This window comes from Lynx rufus, unplaced genomic scaffold, assembly GCF_022079265.1.
Source record: "Lynx rufus isolate CCGP_SWC_20201006 ecotype Redwood Valley unplaced genomic scaffold, mLynRuf1.p SCAF_1, whole genome shotgun sequence".
In the NCBI taxonomy this organism is placed as follows: Eukaryota; Metazoa; Chordata; class Mammalia; order Carnivora; family Felidae; genus Lynx; species Lynx rufus.
The window spans coordinates 137,638,068-137,657,448 of record NW_025814823.1 but is presented as its reverse complement, the minus strand read 5'-3'; the positions used below and the strand labels follow the sequence as shown (position 1 = coordinate 137,657,448).

The 19,381-nt window shown below is 42.3% G+C and overlaps 1 protein-coding gene across 3 annotated transcripts in view; it reads right to left on the bottom strand.

The window, feature by feature from the left end:
* Positions 1–3,202, bottom strand: part of FCHO2 (FCH and mu domain containing endocytic adaptor 2) — a 121,162-nt gene extending 117,960 nt beyond the window's left edge. For 2 of the 3 annotated variants that reach the window (XM_047087860.1, XM_047087877.1), the window contains exon 1: positions 3,085–3,201. In XM_047087860.1, coding sequence (XP_046943816.1) covers positions 3,085–3,117 — 33 coding nt within the window. In that variant the 5' untranslated portion in view covers positions 3,118–3,201. Of the gene's footprint in view, positions 1–3,084 lie in introns of all 3 variants that reach the window. The other variant, XM_047087868.1, reaches the window with a different exon arrangement.
* Positions 3,203–19,381: the final 16,179 nt, after the last annotated feature.

Here is a 19,381-nt window from a genome sequence, read left to right as displayed (position 1 = left end):
GCTACCTCACACCAGATGGAATGGCGATTATCAAAAACACAAGACACAAAAAGTGTTGGCAAGGACATGGAGAAAAAGGAACAGTCGCATACTGTTGGTGGGAATGTGTATTTGTGTGCAGCCACTGTGGAAACACTATTCGTCAAAAAATGAAAAAAACAGGGGCGCCTGGGTGGCGCAGTCGGTTAAGCGTCCGACTTCAGCCAGGTCACGATCTCGCGGTCCGTGAGTTCGAGCCCCGCGTCGGGCTCTGGGCTGATGGCTCAGAGCCTGGAGCCTGTTTCCGATTCTGTGTCTCCCTCTCTCTCTGCCCCTCGCCCGTTCATGCTCTGTCTCTCTCTGTCCCAAAAATAAATAAACGTTGAAAAAAAAAAATTTAAAAAAAAAAAAAATGAAAAAAACAAATACCATACAATCCAGTAATTCCACCTCTGGGTGCATACCTGAGAAAATGAAAACATGAATTCAAAAAGATATATGAACACCTATGTTTACTACAGCATGATTTATAATAGCCAAGATATGGAAGGAACCCAAGTGTCCATCCATAGATGAATAAAGAAAATGTGGTATGTATACACAATGGACTATTACTCAGCCATTAACAAAGAATGAAATCTTGCCATTTGTGATATGGATGGATCTAAGGTACATTATGCTAAGTGAAACAAGTCAGACAAACACAAATACCGTATGATTTCACTTATATGTGAAATCTAAAAACAACTGAAGAAAAAGAAACAGAAAACACTGGTAAATCCAGAGAAAAAACTGGTGGTAGCCAGAAAAGAGGGGGGTGGGAGATAGGTGAAATAGATGATTAAGAGGTACAAACTTACAGTTAAAAAGTAAGTCACGACCATGAAAAGTACACCTTAGGAAATCTATCAATAATACTGCAACACTGTAAGACAGTAAGAGCACTTACACTGGTGAGAATTTCATAATACATGTAATTATCAAATACTGTACACCTGAAACTAATATGTCAACTATACTTCAATTAAAAATAATTTTTAAAAACAAATAAATACATGTTTAAAACAGGCACCTTCAAGAAAATGAAGAAGACAGCCCACAAAATAGAAAATATTAACAAAATCATCTATCTGATAAAAGACTAACCACAATATAAAAAGAACTCTCACAACTCAATGATAAAAACACAAATAACCGAATCTAAAAATGGGCAGTGAGTCGACGGATACTCCTCCAAATAAAATATATAAATAAGCACATGAATAGATGTTCAACATTATTAGCCACCAGAGAATTGGAAATCAAAACCACAATGAGATACTACTTCACACCTATCCACTATAATAAAAATAGACAGCATTCCCCAGCATGTAGAAAAACTGGAACATCAGACACTGGGACTGTAAAACGTGCACCCACTTTGGAGAACAGGTTGGCAATTCCTCAAAATGTTAAAGAGTAACAATATGACCCAGCAATTCTATTCCCAAAAGAAATAAAGACATATTTCCACCCAAAAACTTGTACCAAAAAATAGTATTATTCAAAATAGCAAAAAAAAAAAAGTGGAAACAACCAAACGTCCATCACTGATGAACAGATAAAATGTGGTATATACACACAATGGAACGTTTGGCCATAAAATGGAATTAAGTGCTGATACATGCTATACCATGGATGAACTTTGGAAACATGCTTAGGAAAGAAGCCAGTCACACAGAACACATATGATCCCATTTATATGACATGTCCAAAAGAGACAAGTCTACAGAGGTAGAAATTTATAGATTAATAAGTTGCCTAGGGCTAAATTAGGGGGGAAAGAGGTAATGACTGCTAATGGATACAGGGATTCTTTCTAAGGTGATGAAACTGTTCTAAACTGATGGTGATGTAACTGAACATATGAAAACCCCTGAATTATACACTTAAATGAGTGCACTGTATATATAGTATGTGCATTGTAACTTAATGCCTTTTTTTTTAAAGAAAACCCTGTCTAGTGTTTATATCACTTGCAGAAAACAAGAAATATTCAAAACAAATAACTCTGAACTGATTTGATTACTAAGTCTATGTGAAACACTTAAAAATAAGAATTTAAGACACACCTCCTAGTCACTGAAAGATTATTCCTTTAGATATTCACAAATTTTAACTAAAATGGAACTGTAGTATTTGCAAATGTTAGGACAAAAAATGAAATTCACCCAAGATACCTGAGTAAACATGTTACTTTCCTGTACACGGCCGAACTGCACTTCCCATTACAACAAACAATAACTGCAGAAAAACACTCCACACGGAGCCGGGGAAGTCATTCTCAAAGAACCACCTAATAATACTGAGTTAAGAGGAGGGGTGTGGAAAGAATGAGGAAGGGGAAAGAGCACAGGGCACAAGGGGAAGTCTTTCGTGCACTTAAGCCCAAGGAATTCAGTTACATTAAATTCAACTTTTATACGCTTTGTGAACAGGCCCAGAGGCAAAGTCCTGGGCGCAGACTGAAGAGCGGAGCTGCGAGGCCGAGAGGAAGTGCTGATCCAGGCCAAGCCCGCAAAGGATTTCGCATGGAAATGGTGGGGGGCAAAAGGGCTAAGATGGGGGCTGCGGTGCGGGAAGGAAGCGAGCACCCCCCACCGCCCGGCTCGGGCTGGCGCTCGCCGGCAGCGCGCAGCGGGAGGCGGCCGCGCCACGGGCCCGGCGTCCGCGTCCGAGCGGCGGGGCGCGCCCGGCGCCCAGAGCCTCCGGCGGGGCTGGGTCCCGTCTCCCGCCCCATCCGGCGCTTTGTCCCAGAGCGGGCGGCGAGCGGCCCCTTGGCGCCCCCACCGTGGGCTGAGGGGCCGCGCTGACAGTCCTCGCCCCCGCAAGCGCTGGGAGCCTGTGAGACCCGGCGTCCGGCGGCCCGTCGCCCGCCTGGCTTCATCAGGCGGGACCCAGCCGGCGGCGGTACGAGGACGCTAGCCCTTCCCGCGAAGCCTTAGCCGCCACCGCCGCCACCACCGCCGCCGCCGCAGCCGCCGCCCGGAGCGCACACAGGCCGACGTCAGGCGCAGAAAGCCTCACACCCCAAAACGCACACAATTTCCAACCTCCCTCTCTTACCCAAAAATTCTCGACGAAATGCGCCATGACCATCCTGCCGCCACCGCGCCGGGCTCCGCGTCCGCGTCCGCCCGCCGCTGTGTAAACACGGGCCCGGCCCCCACGGCGCCCCCGCCTTTCCCCGCCGCCGCCGCCGCCGCCGCCTTCTTCCCGGAGACCGGCCCGCACCCTCCAGGGCGCATGCGCCACCTAGCGGCTACCGTCGCGGGCGAGCTCTTGAATGCCACCGCCTTGGTTGCGCATGCGCCCCGCGTCCCATTCCTGGGATTTGGTCACCTTCCTTTTTATCCCGCGCGAGCGCGGGCTGGGCCAAATTGAGTATTCTCTTGGGAATGGTGGAGAACCGGGTTCTTGAGGAGTCACTTGGGAGACTGCCCGCACCCTTTGCGGTACAATAGGTACTGGCCCAGGAACGGAGCGAAGAAATGAGCTGGCCAATGGCATTGGGTACGACAGCCTGGCTGCCTGCTCTCTTCCTCTTCTCAAGACTTGCTTCCCCGGCCTTCGAGGATCTTGAAGGAACCCAAGTCTGGTCGACCTGGGATAGGAGAAACTTGGCGTCTAGCCACCGGGAGGAGACAGGGAAACCTTTGGTCAACAGGGTGCCTTTCCTTAACAAGGAACTAAGAACCAAAACAAAACCTTCCGAGGCCGGAAAAGGAGGAGACGCCCAGTGTCGCCTGAGAGTCGCTGGAGCTGCGGGAGACCCAAGCACGAAGTCCCCTGCCCAAACCGCTGACCTCTAGCACGCCAGGAGCAAACCAGCCAGTCCGGGTGACAGCAGGAACGTGGCCCCGAAGGAAGGAATTTCCCTGATCCAGGCGGTTAAAAAAAAAGTCTCTTCCAGGACTTGTTCATTTAAGCCCCTAGTTCTCTTAGCAACTTGTACATTTTCGAAAAAGAAACAAGTTTAAACATGTCCTGGCATAACATAAACTAAATCCCTTTCCCACACCTTGCTTTCCAGAGGTTAGGGGAAAAAATGAAATCCTCGTGGATAGGCCTCAAGTTCACTGTCACCAGGTCAGCTAGATGCAAAGTCTACAGTTCTTGAAGCCAAACCCCACTAATAGATTTAGTGTAGTTTTAACTATGTACATATATTACACCTCCTCAGATCTTGCGATTGAAACATAATGAACACTACAACAGTGTTTTTTCAACCTCAAAAGCAAAAACCACGGTGCCAGGATGGCTCAGTTGCTTGAGTGTCAGACTGTTGCGTTCGGCTCAGGTCATGATCCCAGGCTGGTGGGACCCACTTCAGGCTTAGTGCTGAGCGTGGACCCGGCTTGGAATTTTCCTTCTCCCTGCCCCGCCCCCCCCCAGCCCCACCCGCCTCGTGCTCTCTCTCTCTCTCTCTCTCTCTCTCTCTCTCTCTCTCTCCCTCTGCCCTATTCCCCGACTTGCACTCTCTCTCTCAAATAAAAAAAAATGATAACAAAAAAATAAAAAAGCAAAAATCACATAGCGCCTTGCACCTGGGTGAACCTGTAAAGTATTTGTTGAATTGGGAATAATTGGATAATGGTATAGTGATGGTATCTTTTTTAAGAATATCTTTTAGAAATATATAGGATGTAATGATAACACACCTAGGATTTGCTTTAAAATAACCATGAGGGGGATCCCTGTGACTCAGTCGGTTGACCGTCTGATTTTGGCTCAGGTCATGATCTCACGGTTTGTGAGTTTGAGCCCTGTGAGGGGCTCTGTGCTGACAGCTCGGAGCCTGGAGTCTGCTTCAAATTCTGGGTCTCCCTCTCTCTCTGTCCCTCTCCCCTTCATGCTTTCTCTCTCTCTCTCAAAAATAAATAAACATTAAAAAAATTTTTTAAATAACCATGAAGAAGAAACAACGAATAGGAGTGTTGATGAAACAGGATTGACCACGAGTTGATAATTGTTGAGAGCTAGGTAATGGAAATATGGTGGTTCACTATATAGTACTATACTCTTTTTGTATATGTTTGCTATTTCCTTTTCTTTAAAAAGTCTTCATGAAACTATCATTTGCATCTAACTTAAGTCTAACATAAGTCTAACTTAGAAATTTGCTACAACTCTCTAAACCATTAGTCTAGCACTGTCTTTCTTCATCCTGAAAAAATTCTAAAAATATATACAACCATCTAGATCACTCTACAAGTAAGCATGGCATTAAAATCCTAGGCACTACCCAGCTTAGACCTGGGGAGGAGAAGTCTTACCTTGGACCCATACTTTAAAAGACCTTACATATTACTAACATATTATTTATTAAAAAACTAATAGGTGCCTCTGACACTCTCGAGCTGAGGCTGAACTCTGGCCCATAACTACATATACCCTCTCCCATGACCAACACTTATTCAGGCCCGTGAGAAACACTTCTCCGTAGCCCTTGCGCTGTGTCTTCAAAACAAAAGGTAGAACTCCAAGATACTGTGAAAATCTGTGGGTGGGATAGCTGCGCATATCACAGAGAGACTGCTTTGGAGTTCAGACAGAATCTGAGCAACAGAAGTGCTTAAAAGACAAATTAGTTAACTTGTTGAATTATTCCTCCCAACATGAATGCAATAGATTCTTGCATAACAAAGTACTGTTTTACATAACAAAGTGGTATCAAGCACAGATTTTCCTTTTTTTAGTGTTGCAACACTGACAATTTAGCACAGTACTCAAATAACTGCGCATGGTATGCTAGTCTCCGTTTGTACTCCTACCTCTGGTCCCATAAATATTAGAGGCAGGCTTACCACAAAGATAAATATTCTGTGTATTTTAGGTACTTACAAGGTTCATTGGGGCCAAAACGCCATACCTAAAACACCAAAATGCCATAATTGCCTGATATTTAAATTGTGGAAATTTATTGTAAACAGTGACTAAGGTGACTAAATTTCAGACAAGACGGTGAAGTAGAAGAAAAATGTGGGTGGTATTAGCTACATTCTGTTCTCTTGAGTGAAGCTTCCTGGGATGCACATACAATCTGGCAGAGCATAGATAAAGCCCTGAGAGGGTAGCTCATTTATATGTGCCATTAAGTATTTGTGACCCAAACACTTAGCCCTTACTCATCCAAACACATTCCAAAACTATTAAAAACTGACACAGGAGCGCCTGGGTGGCTTAGTCAGTTGAGCATCTGACTCTTGATTTCAGCTCAGGTCATGATCTCACAGTTTCATGAGTTTGAGCCCACATCAAGCTCTGCACTGACAACGTGCAGCCTGCTTGAGATCCTCTCCCTCTCTCTCTCTCTCTCTCTCTCTCCTCTTCCTCCTCCTCCTCCTCCCCCACTTGCACCCTCTCTGTCTCTCTCAAAATAAATAAACTTAAAAAAAAAAACTGACACAAATAACAGTGTTCCACTCCTTGCCTGGCACTTAAGAGTCACTCAATAAATGGCGGAACAATGGATGAATGATTGAACCTATCACAGAAATGTCAAGGTGGATAAGGCTTTGAATATGCAGTAAAGCCATTCATCTGTTACTCATACTCTTAATTGCATATGGTGCTAGATCTTAGAGCTTATAAAAATAGCATTATTGACGTTCTACTTGAGTTAATTTTCTCACATTATTTTAAATATTTTCGAAAGAATTCTTTGGGGCTTGAGTATACTTCTTAAAGGATAAGCTGCCTTTTGTAATAAAAATAAAATTAAATTGAGATCATAAAGTCAAGATTGGCTCCCAGAGGAGATCTCCTCTTGCGAAGGGCCTCTAAACAAGTTGGCCTTCAACTTTTGGGTGTCCCCACCACCAGATTCATCTTCCTCATAGGATCTCTCTCTAATTATACCTCCTATGAACATGCTTCCAGAGGACGCTGTTGGTTGGCATTAAACTCTGCCCCAAACACGTATGCTATAACCCAAAGCTATAACATAACAGCTATAATATAATTTGACAAGTGGTAGCAAATAAGACAGGAGAAATTAACACAAAATAAATCTACATTCTCTGGTTTACAAAAATATGACTTTGTCTCCAACATTTGAGGACAAGATACTCAGAGAACATCCCCTTTTCATTCCTTAGCTTGATCTCTTATTTCCCATCTTGGTTTCACAGCTCATACCCCCTTAATCAACAGTTAGTTATAAAGGCCGCTTTCTCATTACTTCCTTTAAACTAGTTCTGTTCTAGGGGTGCCTGGGTGCCTCTGTCAGTCAAGTGTCTGCCTTTGGCTCAGGTCATGACCTCATGGTTTATGAGTTAAGACCCACATCAGCCTCTGTGCTGACAGCTCAGAGCCTGGAGCCTGCTTCATATTCTGTGTATCTCTCTCTCTCCCGCTGGTGCTCTAGCTCGCTCTCTCTCAAAAATAAACATTAAAAAAATTTTTTGGGGGGCGCCTGGGTGGCGCAGTCGGTTAAGCGTCCGACTTCAGCCAGGTCACGATCTCGCGGTCCGTGAGTTCGAGCCCAGCGTCAGGCTCTGGGCTGATGGCTCAGAGCCTGGAGCCTGCTTCCGATTCTGTGTCTCCCTCTCTCTCTGCCCCTCCCCCGTTCATGCTCTGTCTCTCTCTGTCCCAAAAATAAATAAAAAACGTTGAAAAAAAATTAAAAAAAAATTTTTTTTAATAAATAAAAAGAAGAAATATAGAAGAGTTGCCTATAAAGTAAAACACATTTTTCCCATTTTGCAAATGAGAAGTTTTTATAAACCTCTCCTATTGCCTAACTTCTTGAAAGGGGAGCATACTGTGTCAGACGCGGTAGTCCTCTGTACTTATCTTGTACTTGATGATAACAAGCCGCAAAAGGACTGAGGGTCATTAAAAGGCAGAAGAGAAAGAAGTAGATCCCTGAAGTCTGGTGTTCTCTTGGTTTTCCTTACTCAATAGCAGCATACTGAAAGCAAAAACTTTACGCAAAACAGAAAGAAACGCAAAAGCTTGGCAGATGGTATCCAGGCAGGCTGCTATACAAGGGCCAGGAGACAGAAACATGCTAATCAAAAGTGCAGAATGGAGCTAAATATCACCCTGCACACACTCTTCTCATTTCAGAGCGGCTTGCTAGGCACACCCTTCTTCTCTCCTGAGTGTACCTGGAATTGACTGCCTGCTCTTTGATGTGGCATCATCTCTTCCTCCAGAATGAGATGTACTTCCCAGTGGACTCTTCTTATCATGCTGTCTGTGAAAGAAACATAAAACACCTGACAGGTTGTTCAGAGGTTTACAGTGCTAGTGATCACAGGGAACCCAAACAGTTTTCAAAAGAAGAGACAGGGGACGCATTTCTTGATCTCGAGGTCATGAGTTTGAGCCCCACATTGGGTGTAGAGATTACTTAAAAAATTTTTTTTTAATGTTTATTTATTTCTGAGACAGAGAGAGAGACAGAGCATGAGTGGGGGAGGGGCAGAGAGAGAGAAGGAGACACAGAATCAGAAGCAGGCTCCAGGCTCTGAGCTGTCAGCACAGAGCCGGACGCGGGGCTCGAACTCACAAACCGTGAGATCATGACCTGAGCCGAAGTCAGTCGCTCAACCGACTGAGCCACCCAGGCGCCCCTTTAAATTTTTATAAAGTAAGAAAAGAGAAATTGGTAAGTTACAGAAAGTCATAAATGTACAAAGTATGATAATGTAAAAACATAAATATGTTTGTCCTTAATAAGTGGAAAGGCAGAAGATGACATGGGAAATACATTAAAGTTATGTGTGTAAAAAACTATGAGTGCAAATGGACAAAAATCAAAAGCAAGCATGAAAACTGTGTTAGGGTGGTGAGATTATGACAATTACTAAACATCTAAATTTATTTTAATGTAATAACATAGTACAATTTAAAGAGCAATCACTGTTCTTTGTTTTCATTTGAATATAGATGTAATTGGGCCAAATCTGCCCTAAGTCTTTCACTAACTCTCTCCTCTCATTTATTCAGGCAATAGACAATTATCGGGCACTTAATACAATGAAAAGACTACCTCTGCTTTTAAGAAATTCACCATCTAATATAGACTCATAAGAAAGAAAACAATAGAGACAATGACAATTGCAAAATAATGCACCTAGAAGAGTGCCTGGCATATAGCTGAAAACCAATAAACATTTATTAAATACATGAACTGTTTGTTCTGAACCTCTCAAAGAAATTCAATTTTTTCCTTTTTCTTTTTCTTTTTCTATTTCTCTCTCTCCCCCTACCCCCTCTTTGTCTCTGTCTCTTTCGGTCTTTTCAAGAAAAGTGACAAGAGGGGTGCCTGGGTGGCTCAGGTCCATGGCTTAAGCGTCCAACTCTTGATTTCTGCTCAGGTCATGATCTCGTGGTTCGTGAGTTCAAAGTCCCACATCAGGATCTGTGCTGACGGCAGGGAGCCTGCTTGAGTTTCTGTCTCCCTCTCTCATGGCCCCTGCCCACTTGTTCTCTCTCTCTCTCAAAATATATTAAAAAAAAAAAAAAAAGACACACCCCTGTCTTTTCTTACTTTTGAAAACTGTGTTGGGTTCCCTGTGATCACTAGCACTGTAAATCTTCAACAACCTGTCAGGTGTTTTATGTTTCTTTCACAGACAGCATGATAAGAGAGTCCACTGGAAAGTACATCTCATTCTGGAGGAAGAGATGATGCCACGTCAAAGAACAGGCAGGAAACTGACCTCGGTTCACAGGATGTTTCTTCCATTAGCACAGAGGTCTTTGGGTCCCTGGGGGAGTAGATTCCAGAGCCACTTATAAAACTCAGGGCTTCCGGGAGCAGCTAGCCCCCTAGGAGCTGGCTACATATGGGAACTGGGAGAACAGAGCACTAGGGATTATAACCATAGGAGCCCAAGAAAAGAGGCACCTTTGGGTGAGCTAAGAATATAGGGGGGTAGGCTTGGTCTCCCTTGAAGATTTGCTGAGGCCTGAGCAGAGACCTCAGTGCACCTTGTGCAACTGTGTAGCACTAGGTATCAGCAGTAACACAGTGTACTGGTAAGAAGGATAGTCCCTGAGTTTCTTGGACAAATGAGGGGAAGGAAGAGTAACAAACATTCACCGTACACATATAAGCCCTCTCCTAAATACTGGGCAGTCCAATAGTAAAAGAGACAAACAACTTCATTATTCTCATGGCACTAAGTGTGGGAAGACAGGCCCTAAGGATAGTGATACATACTATGACATATAATTGGGATAGATTGAGGCAGGGAGCGGGGACTTCTTCTCCACCTGAAGTGGCATCTCTAAGGAAGCGACATTTGAGCAGCAAACTGAATGAACCAAAGGAAACAGCCGTGCAAATGTCGGCAGAGAGGTCCACGTGGAAGGATCAAACAATACAAAGGCCCAGAGTTAGCAATGAGCTTGATGTGTTCAAGTAAGTGGAAAGGAGGCCAGCATAGTTGGAGTGGTGGTCAAATGGGAAATGATAAGAGATGAAAGCAGAGTCAAGGACGGAGAGACTGGTTCATAGTCTAAGTGGCATAGGAAGCCAATGGAGGGTTTTAAAGCTGCAGAGATACCTGGTTTATGTTTTAAAAGATCACATTGACTGCTCTGGGTGAAAGGATGAGGGGGTGTTAACTGGGAGGCCACTCAAAACATAGATGCAATAGTCCTGACAAGAGAGGACACGCAGGAACTAGCTGACAGCAGTGGAAGTGAAAAGAAGAAGCAGTCAAGCTTAAGATCTATTTTGATTGTGAAGCTAACAGAATTTGCTAATGGATTGGGCATGGGGTATGAAGGGAAGAAAGAAATCAAGGATGATCTAGCAGTTATGCCTGAGAAGTAGGTGTAAAATGGTGCCACAGAGGTGGAAAAGATAGGAAGAGCTGCTGTTCTGGAGAAAGGAAGGAGGACCCAAGTGTTCTGATTGGCCAGGTTAGGCTGAGGTGCCTATTGGAAATCCAAGTGGAAATGTCCATCAGGCACCTGGATGTGTGATTTGGGAGCTCAGGACAGAGGCTGCATTGAAGACAACATTGAGGATCATCAACAAATATAGATGAGATCACAGAGAGAGAAGAGAGGAGGGGGGACCGAACAAAAAGCTCTGGGGCACTTCTACACTTTCAGGTCAGGGGAAGTAGCTGAGCCTGCAATAGAGATTAAGGAAGAGAAGCAAAGTAGAAGAAAGGTCAGGAAAAAAAGGGATGACGGGGCGCCTGGGTGGGTCAGTCGGTTAAGCGTCCAACTTTAGCTCAAGTCATGATCTCACAGTTCGTGAGTTCACACCCCGTGTCCATTTCTCTGCCGTCAGCACAGAGCCCACTTTGGGTCCTCTCTCTCCCTCTCTCTGTGCCCCTCCCCTGATAGCATTCTTTCTATCTCTAAAAAATAAATAAACAAAAAATTTATAACAATATAAGAAAAAGAAAAAGAAAAAAAAAGAGAAAAAAGGGATGACGTTGAAACCAGGAGAATGTTTTAAGAGCTGGTCAGAGGAGGACAAACACTGAGAAATGACCAATGGAGAGAGCCTTGGCAAGTGGTGGAGACATAAATACGGTGAGAATGGGTTGAAGGGAGAAGGGGAAGTAAAGACCACAAGTAAAGACAGCTCGTTCAAGAAGTTTTGCTGTGAAAGGGAACGGTGACGAAAGCGGGGCGTGTTAAGATGAGCAGTGCGAAGTCATGCTGGGATGCCACAAGGTTGAGCCAAAGTGATAGAAAGGGAAGATAATGGTAGAAATGTGGTCCTTAACTAGAGGAAAGGACATGAGATGGAGAGTACAACTGGAGCTACAGAAGAGTGCTTCTGGATTAGACCTGTCTAGGTCTAATAGGATCTTAATCACTTAGTTGGAAAAAACAACCCTAACTGCATGTGCAGTCATAGCTTAGCACCAGAAAGGCCCCTTTCATGAATCTCCCTCACTGAATCCTCACATTAAGCCTATGATGCCATTACTATTATTGTCCCAATTTTACAGATGAGAAAATATGCTCCAGAAAATTAAATCAATTGCCAAGGTCAAAAAATCTAGCAAGTGGTAAACTACCGTTAACTTGTGGAAAACTTATTCACAGTGGTAAACTACTGTTCATAGAAGCATGAAGAAAGTGTTAGGAAGGAAGGTAGGTGAGGCCACAAGAAACAGAAGAGGTCAAAAAAGGTGATTGGTCAAGGGTGGAAGCTAAATTCATCGAATCAGGGCTTTTATCTTTATTTATTTGTTTTTAATATTTATTTACTTTGGGGAGAGTGTGAGAGGGGGAGGCGCAGAGAGGGGGGGCACAGAGGATCCAAAGTAGGGTCTGTGCCGACAGGCCGACAGCAGCGGGGCCGATGTGGGTAGGGCTAGAACTCATGAATCTCAAGATCATGACCTGAGCTAAAGTCAACCACTCAACCAACTGAACCACCCAGGTGGCCCTATGGTTGTTTGTTTGTTTTTTTAACTCATGATCTGGTGTTCATCAGACAGTTCCTTGGTTACTGTCTTTCTAACCCAGGTGCTCTGAATGAATATGAATGCTAACTAATAAGGATCCCATAAAAATTTCAAACAAATATATTTCCATCTTATTCTTTTAAAAAAACCTTTTCTGTCCTCACTGTCAGTTCTGAAACATGCAAAAAATGTAATTGTCCAAAAACTCAGATTCTAATCAAAACCTAAAGCTGTCCCACCCCAAACAGGATGTCTGACAAATGTATCAAAAACCAGCCACTTTTCAAAAGACATGAATAGACACTTCTGTAAAGAAGACATCCAGATGGCCAACCGACACATGAAGAAATGCTCCACATCACTCATCATCAGGGAAATACAAATCAAAACCACAATGAGATACCACCTCACACCTGTCAGAATGGCTAACATGAACAACTCAGGCGACCACAGATGTTGGCGAGGATGCGGAGAAAGAGGATCTCTTGCAGTGCTGGTGGGAATGCAAGCTGGTCCAGCCACTCTGGAAAACAGTATGGAGGTTCCTCAAAAAACTAAAAATAGAACTACCCTACAACCCAGCAATTGCACTACTAGGCGTTTATCCAAGGGATACAGGTGTGCTGTTTCGAAGGGACACATGCACCCCCATGTTTATAGCAGCACTATCAACAATCGCCAAAGTATGGAAAGAGCCCAAATGTCCATCGGTGGATGAATGGATAAAGAAGAGGTGGTATATATATATATACAATGGAGTATTACTCAGCCATCAAAAAGGATGAAATCTTGCCATTTGCAACTACGTGGATGGAACTGGAGGGTATTATGCTAAGTGGAATTAGTCAGAGAAAGACAAACATCATATGACTTCACTCATATGAGGACTTTGAGACAAAACAGATGAACATAAGGGAAGGGAAACAAAAAGAATATAAGAACAGGAGGGGGACAAAACAGAAGGACTCATAAATATGGAGAACAAACTGAGGGTTACTGGAGGGGTTGTGGGAGGGGGAATAGGCTAAATGGGTAAGAGGCACTAAGGAATCTACTCCTGAAATCATTGTTTCCCCATATGCTAACTAATTTGGATGTAAATTTAAAAAAATAAAAATAAAATAAAACAAGTTAAAAAAAAATAACCACTTTTGCGCACCTTGGTGGCTCAGTGATTTAAGTGTCCAACTTTGGCTCGGGTCATGATCTCTCCGTTCATGAGTTCGAGGGCAGCATCGGGCTCTGTGCTGACAGCTTGGAGCCTGGAGCCTGCTTCGGATTCTGTGTCTTCCTCTCTCTTGGCCTCTCCCCCACTTGTGCTCTGTCTCTTTATCAAATAAATAAATAAATATATTTTTAAAAAGTCACTTTTGATGGGCAGAGGGAACAGCAACCAAAGGAGTCTGTAGATATGACTGCAATGTTCTCTAGCAAATCCTTAAGAAAAACCACTAAATCCTGATGAACTATTTGCAGGGAGGCAACTGGACTGGCCAAACTGGCCAGATCCAAAGGTGACAAAACAAAATTTCATTTCTAGCCTTACAACTCCACCGGATGACATATGCCTTAATATGCTTTTTTAAAAATACTGTTTCAAGAACAAACTGTCACCAAGTAGTTTTTTTTTTTTTCCATTTAAATCCAGAAAATGTATGTTTTTTTTTCTTCCCACTTCCCATATGCTGGCTAAAACCACCCCTTTCTTCAAGCTGTCTTCAAGCACAACTCCTCCAAAAAAAGAAAACTGCTAAACCATTACCTTCTGGGTAATCTCACTTATATTGCATCTTTCCTCCATGTATTCACAGATCTATTCTTTAGATTAAGTAGTTTATATCTTGGGGGTGCCAGGGTGGCTCAGTTGGTTAAGCATCCAACTCTTGATTGCAGCTCAGGTCATGATCTCATGGTTCATGAGTTCAAGCCCTGAGTCGGGCTGCGCTGGCAGTGTGGAGCCTGCTTGGGGTTCTCTCTGTCTCACACTGTCCCTCCCTCTTTCTCTCTCTCAAACATAATAAACATACAGAGAGAGAGAGAGAGAGAGAGAGAGAGAGAGAGAGACCTGGCTTTTACAACTTTTGAGTTTTGTTGCATGTGAATGTACTACTTATTTTAAAAAAGATGAGAACTCACAGGGTGCCTGGCTAGCTTAGTTGGTAGTGCATGTGACTCTTAATCTCGGGGTTCTGATTTGGAGCCCCATGTGGGACATAGAAGAAATAAATAAAATAAAAATAGATTAAAAACTTAAACATTAAAAAGAAAGAAAGAAATCGAAATAATTTTCCCCAGATGTTAAAAAATGTTAGTGAAACTAGGTTTGGGGTTAGGGCACCAGTCAAAGTTACAGAAACCAATTGGATGTTTGGGAGCAAAAAACACAGACATTTTACCACCGAAGGTACGAGTATGTAAAACAGAACAAAAGTAAAATGTTCTATTAATTTTTCACTTCAGTGACTATTTGACTGCTTCAGTTGCGTAAAATTATTATGTCCAACTTGATTTTCTCGATTTTATGGGACTGTTCTACTGTCTCCTACAAGTAAATATCCCATAGAGAAATCTGAAGTAAGCCTGATTTAGTTTTCCTTTTTTACATCATTTTTTCAATCTGTCTGTTCAAAAGGTTATCTGTTTTTGTTTGAAGTTAAAGAAATTTATTACAATATATCTTATTGGAGATGTTCCACATTCATTTTGTCTGTGACTCTGTTAGGATAGGCTAAATTACTATAATAGATCCCAAATAAAATGAAATGGCCGTTAACGAAATAAAGTTTATTTCCCCCTAGGGTAAATGTCTACACTAGGTGTTCCAGATCATAGAACAACTCTCCTCCACACAGTGATGCAGGGACTCCAGCCATGCCCAGCTCTTTGGAAGAAGGGAAAAACAAATTTTGGTATCTGGCAAGCAGATTTGGCCAATGATATGTGGTGTCTCTTTGATCAGTTGGTATAAGTCTTTTGTTACTGGAATATCCTCTTTTTTTTTAAACTTGTTTTTAATGTTTATTTATTTTTGAGAGAGAGAGAAAGAAAGAGAGACAGAGCATGAGCGGGGAGGGGCAAAGAGAGAGGGAGACATAGAATCCGAAGTAGGCTCCAGGCTGTGAGCTGTCAGAGCCCGTCGCTAGGCTTGAACTCACGAACTCTGAGATCATGACCTGAGCCAAAGATGGACGCTCAACTGCTCAAAGGATTGAGCCACCCAGGTGCCTCTGGAATGTCCTTTTGAATTATATCTTAAATGCTTCTTAAATGTTCATTTAAATGTTATCTTAACTATCTTATTGCAGTGTTTAAGCCTGACAGACACCAATCATGCATACATAGATTTGTTATCCCTTGTTTTCCAAAATTCTTATTTTTCTCTCTGATCCTTTTAAATTTTAAAAAATTTTCATTTTGTTTTGTTCTTTTTTTTAAAACCTGTCCTCTGTGTACCAACCTCACTGTGTTTTCAGCAATACCTATTTTCCTTTGTGCTGCTTCCTTTTCTTTTAATTTTTTAAAAGTTTATTTATTTATTATTTTGAAAGACAGAGAGCACAAGTGGTCGAGGGGCAGAGAGAGAGAGAGGGAGAGAAAGACAATCCCAAGCATGCTCCACACTATCAGCTGCTTTTTTTCCCCCAATTTTTAAAAAAAGTAATCACTACACCCAGCCTGGGGCTCCAACTCAGGACTCTGAGATCAGGAATCACATGCTCTACTGACTGATCCAGCCAGGCCCCTCTTTGCAATTTTTATTTTCTTTTCATTTCTTCATGAGCCCAACTGTCTCATGTCATCAACATAAAGAAAACTTATCTCCGTGTTTTCATGTTATGTTCCCTTAAATCTTATATATCTGCTTTATGCTCTTGTTTTATACAGATTAATAAAGATAAAATTTTAGGGGCTCCTAGGTGGCTCAGTTGGTTAAGCATCCGACTTCAACTCAGGTCATGATCTTGTGGTTCACGAGTTCGAGGCCCATGTCAGGCTCTGTGTGGACAGCTCAGAGCCTGGAACCTGCATCAGATTCCGTGTTTCCCTCTCTCTCTGCCCCTCCCCAGCTCACACTCTGTCTCTCTCAAAAATAAATAAGCATTAAACAAAAATGAGATAAAATTTTAAAACTTAATTTGTTTGGCCTCAGTTTTTATCTGCTCCGTGGTGAAAATTCTTCATCTGACATTTGTTTTGCCTGTCCACCTCCCTCCCCTTCTTTCTTGTCTCTTTCTATAGCTCTATGCTAGCTCTTTTTTTTTTTTTTTCTTAACTTATGCAGCTTTAAATGAACTATGAAGACAGCAATTTACTGGAATTTTGTGTGAGAGATGCCAGGACACATTCATAGTCAGAAGAAACTCTCCCCATAACACATGGTTGGTTTTGTGTGTGTATCAGTTCCTTTGGATTTTGCTTCTCTGTAGCCTATTTAAGGTCTGCACCAAAGGGATGACAATGCAGTCTCCCCCTTTCCCTCCTCCCTCAACAACTTCCTGAAAAATATGATTAGTCTATGATATTTCTTGCTTAAATCAACTTCCTTAGCTTTTTCTCAGTAACAAACTGATTCCAGAGAAGTTCTCACCACCTCCATTTTTACAAAAGAGGGACTATTAATTTTCACCCTAAGCAATGCACTTTACTTTAGAGTCATGGTTCAGCTGGCTTTTTCTCAGATATGCAGCTCTGGGTTCCATGCTTCCCTGACCTCTGTTTGACCTTTGCCAGGTTGGCAGTATTTCTTCCTATTTTAGCTTTAGATGCCTTCTAGTTTCATCAGATATGGAGTTGGCAAAATTCTTCTGATTACTTATGGGTGGTTTCTAAAAACAGAGGAAGGAGGAGCACCTGGGTGGCTCAGTTGCTTGGTTGTCTGACTTGGGCTCGGGTCATGATCTCACAGTTTGTGAGTTTGAGCCCCTCATTGATTGGGCTCTGAGCTGACAGCTCAGAACCTGGAGCTGGCTTCAGATTCTGTATCTCCCTCTCTCTCTTTGCCCCTCCCCTGCTTGTGCTCTCTCTCTCTCTCTCTCAAAAATAAACATTAAAATTTTTTTTTTTTTTAAAAAGTCTTTTTTTTTTTTTTTTACATTTATTTATTTTTTGAGAGACATAGAGAGACAGAGTACAAGTTGGGGAGGGGCAGAGAGAGAAGGAGACACAGAATCTGAAGCAGGCTCCAGGCTCTGAGTTGTCAGCACAGAGCCCGACGCGGGGCTTGAACTCACAGACAGAGATCATGACCTGAGCCGAAGTCTGACGCTTAACCGACTGAGCCACCCAGGTGCCCCAAACATTAAAATTTTTTAAAAAAAATAATAGAGGGGCACCTGGGTGGCTTGATCCATTAAGCTCAGGTCATGATCTCACGGTCCGTGAGTTCGAGCCCCGCATCAGGCTCTGTGCTGACCACTCAAAGCCTGGAGCCTGTTTCAGATTCTGTGTCTCCCTCTCTCTCTGCCCCTCCCCTGTTCATGCTCTGTCTCTCTCTGTCTCAAAAATAAATAAACGTTAAAAAAAATTTTTTTTTAAATAATAGAAACAGAGGAAGGAAAGACTTTTCATTGTCATGTTAGTTAATACTTGGGTATCTTTAGAAGATAATTTTGCATTAATTCTGCTTGGCATATAATAAGCCTCTTCTGTCCAAGTCCCTCTTTAGTTTTGGGAAATGCTTTTTTCTTATTTCTTTAATAATTTCTTCCTTTGCATTCTCACAGTACTATACCTACAATTTTTGTTGTACCTCTCTTCCAAGTCTCTTAACATTACTTTTTTCTTTTTTTCTTTTCTGTTTCTTTCTTTCTTTCTTTTTTCTCTTACTCTCTCTATCCCATCTTTCCTTCATTTTCTCTCTCCCTTTCTTTCTTTTTTCTTTTCATTTTTTGGCATACCATTTTGGAATAATTTTTGCAACTCAGTTTTCCAACTCATTTGTTGCATATTCACCCCAACTATTATGTTTAACAATCATATTTTTAATTTTTCATCAATTCTGGTTGTGTTTCATAGCAGCTCTTTCAGCTTACTCTGAGGATATTAACTATGTTTAATCTGTTTCCATTAACTCTGTATTTTTATTCCTAGGCTAGTTCTGTTTGTTGAATTTGCTACTCTCTTTCATGATCTTGGTTTTCCCAAAATGTTTGTTGAATCCAAAATTCCTATTTGTTGGTGCAGGTCTAAACTGAACTTCTTTCATAATTGGAATGCATTTGCTCACTTCAAATAAGAACTCCTGTTTACCTGGCAGTGAATGCATGTTTTGATTACAGGAATCTGCCTCATTGGATTGTGGAGGGATAGGCAGGCTATGTGGGTAACTTCTCTTCTTAGCATAGTTTCTCTGACCCTCCGGGCATTGTCCTTTTTCTCTAATCTTAGCTTACACTGGAGCAGTGGTATGCTGGTAAATGTTTAACAACCATCTCTAGAGTGAAGGGAGCACACCTTGATTTGTAGCATTTGCTGATTTCCAGGTTATAAATCTTCCTTCCCCAGCCAATTTCAAGCTAGTGATATAATATCTGGGAGTTGGAAAAAGATGTGCACATAGACTTCCAAGAGCCTTGGTCTGCTGTGATAAATAATTACTTCAGAAAACTATACCTATGGCCTTCAGGTGACCCATGCAAAGGACTTAGCTGCTGCAGGAGCAGCTCCAGGAGTTGGTGACTTGGCAGGGTTTTAGAAGTATGGCTCAACTCTTTATTTCATTAACTGCTCCAGTGCCCTGTTCTCTGTTTTAGGTTCTTCTGCTCTGCTAGATTTGTCTGTCAATCAATTCCCATTTCCTTTATTCTTTTTTTTAAAAAAATGTTTATTATTTTTTAATTTTATTTTTTAGTTTTTAAAATTTACATCCAAATTAGTTAGCATATAGTGAAACAATGATTTCAGGAGTAGATTCCTTAGTGCCCCTTACCCATTTAGCCCATCCCCCCTCCCACAACCCCTCCTGT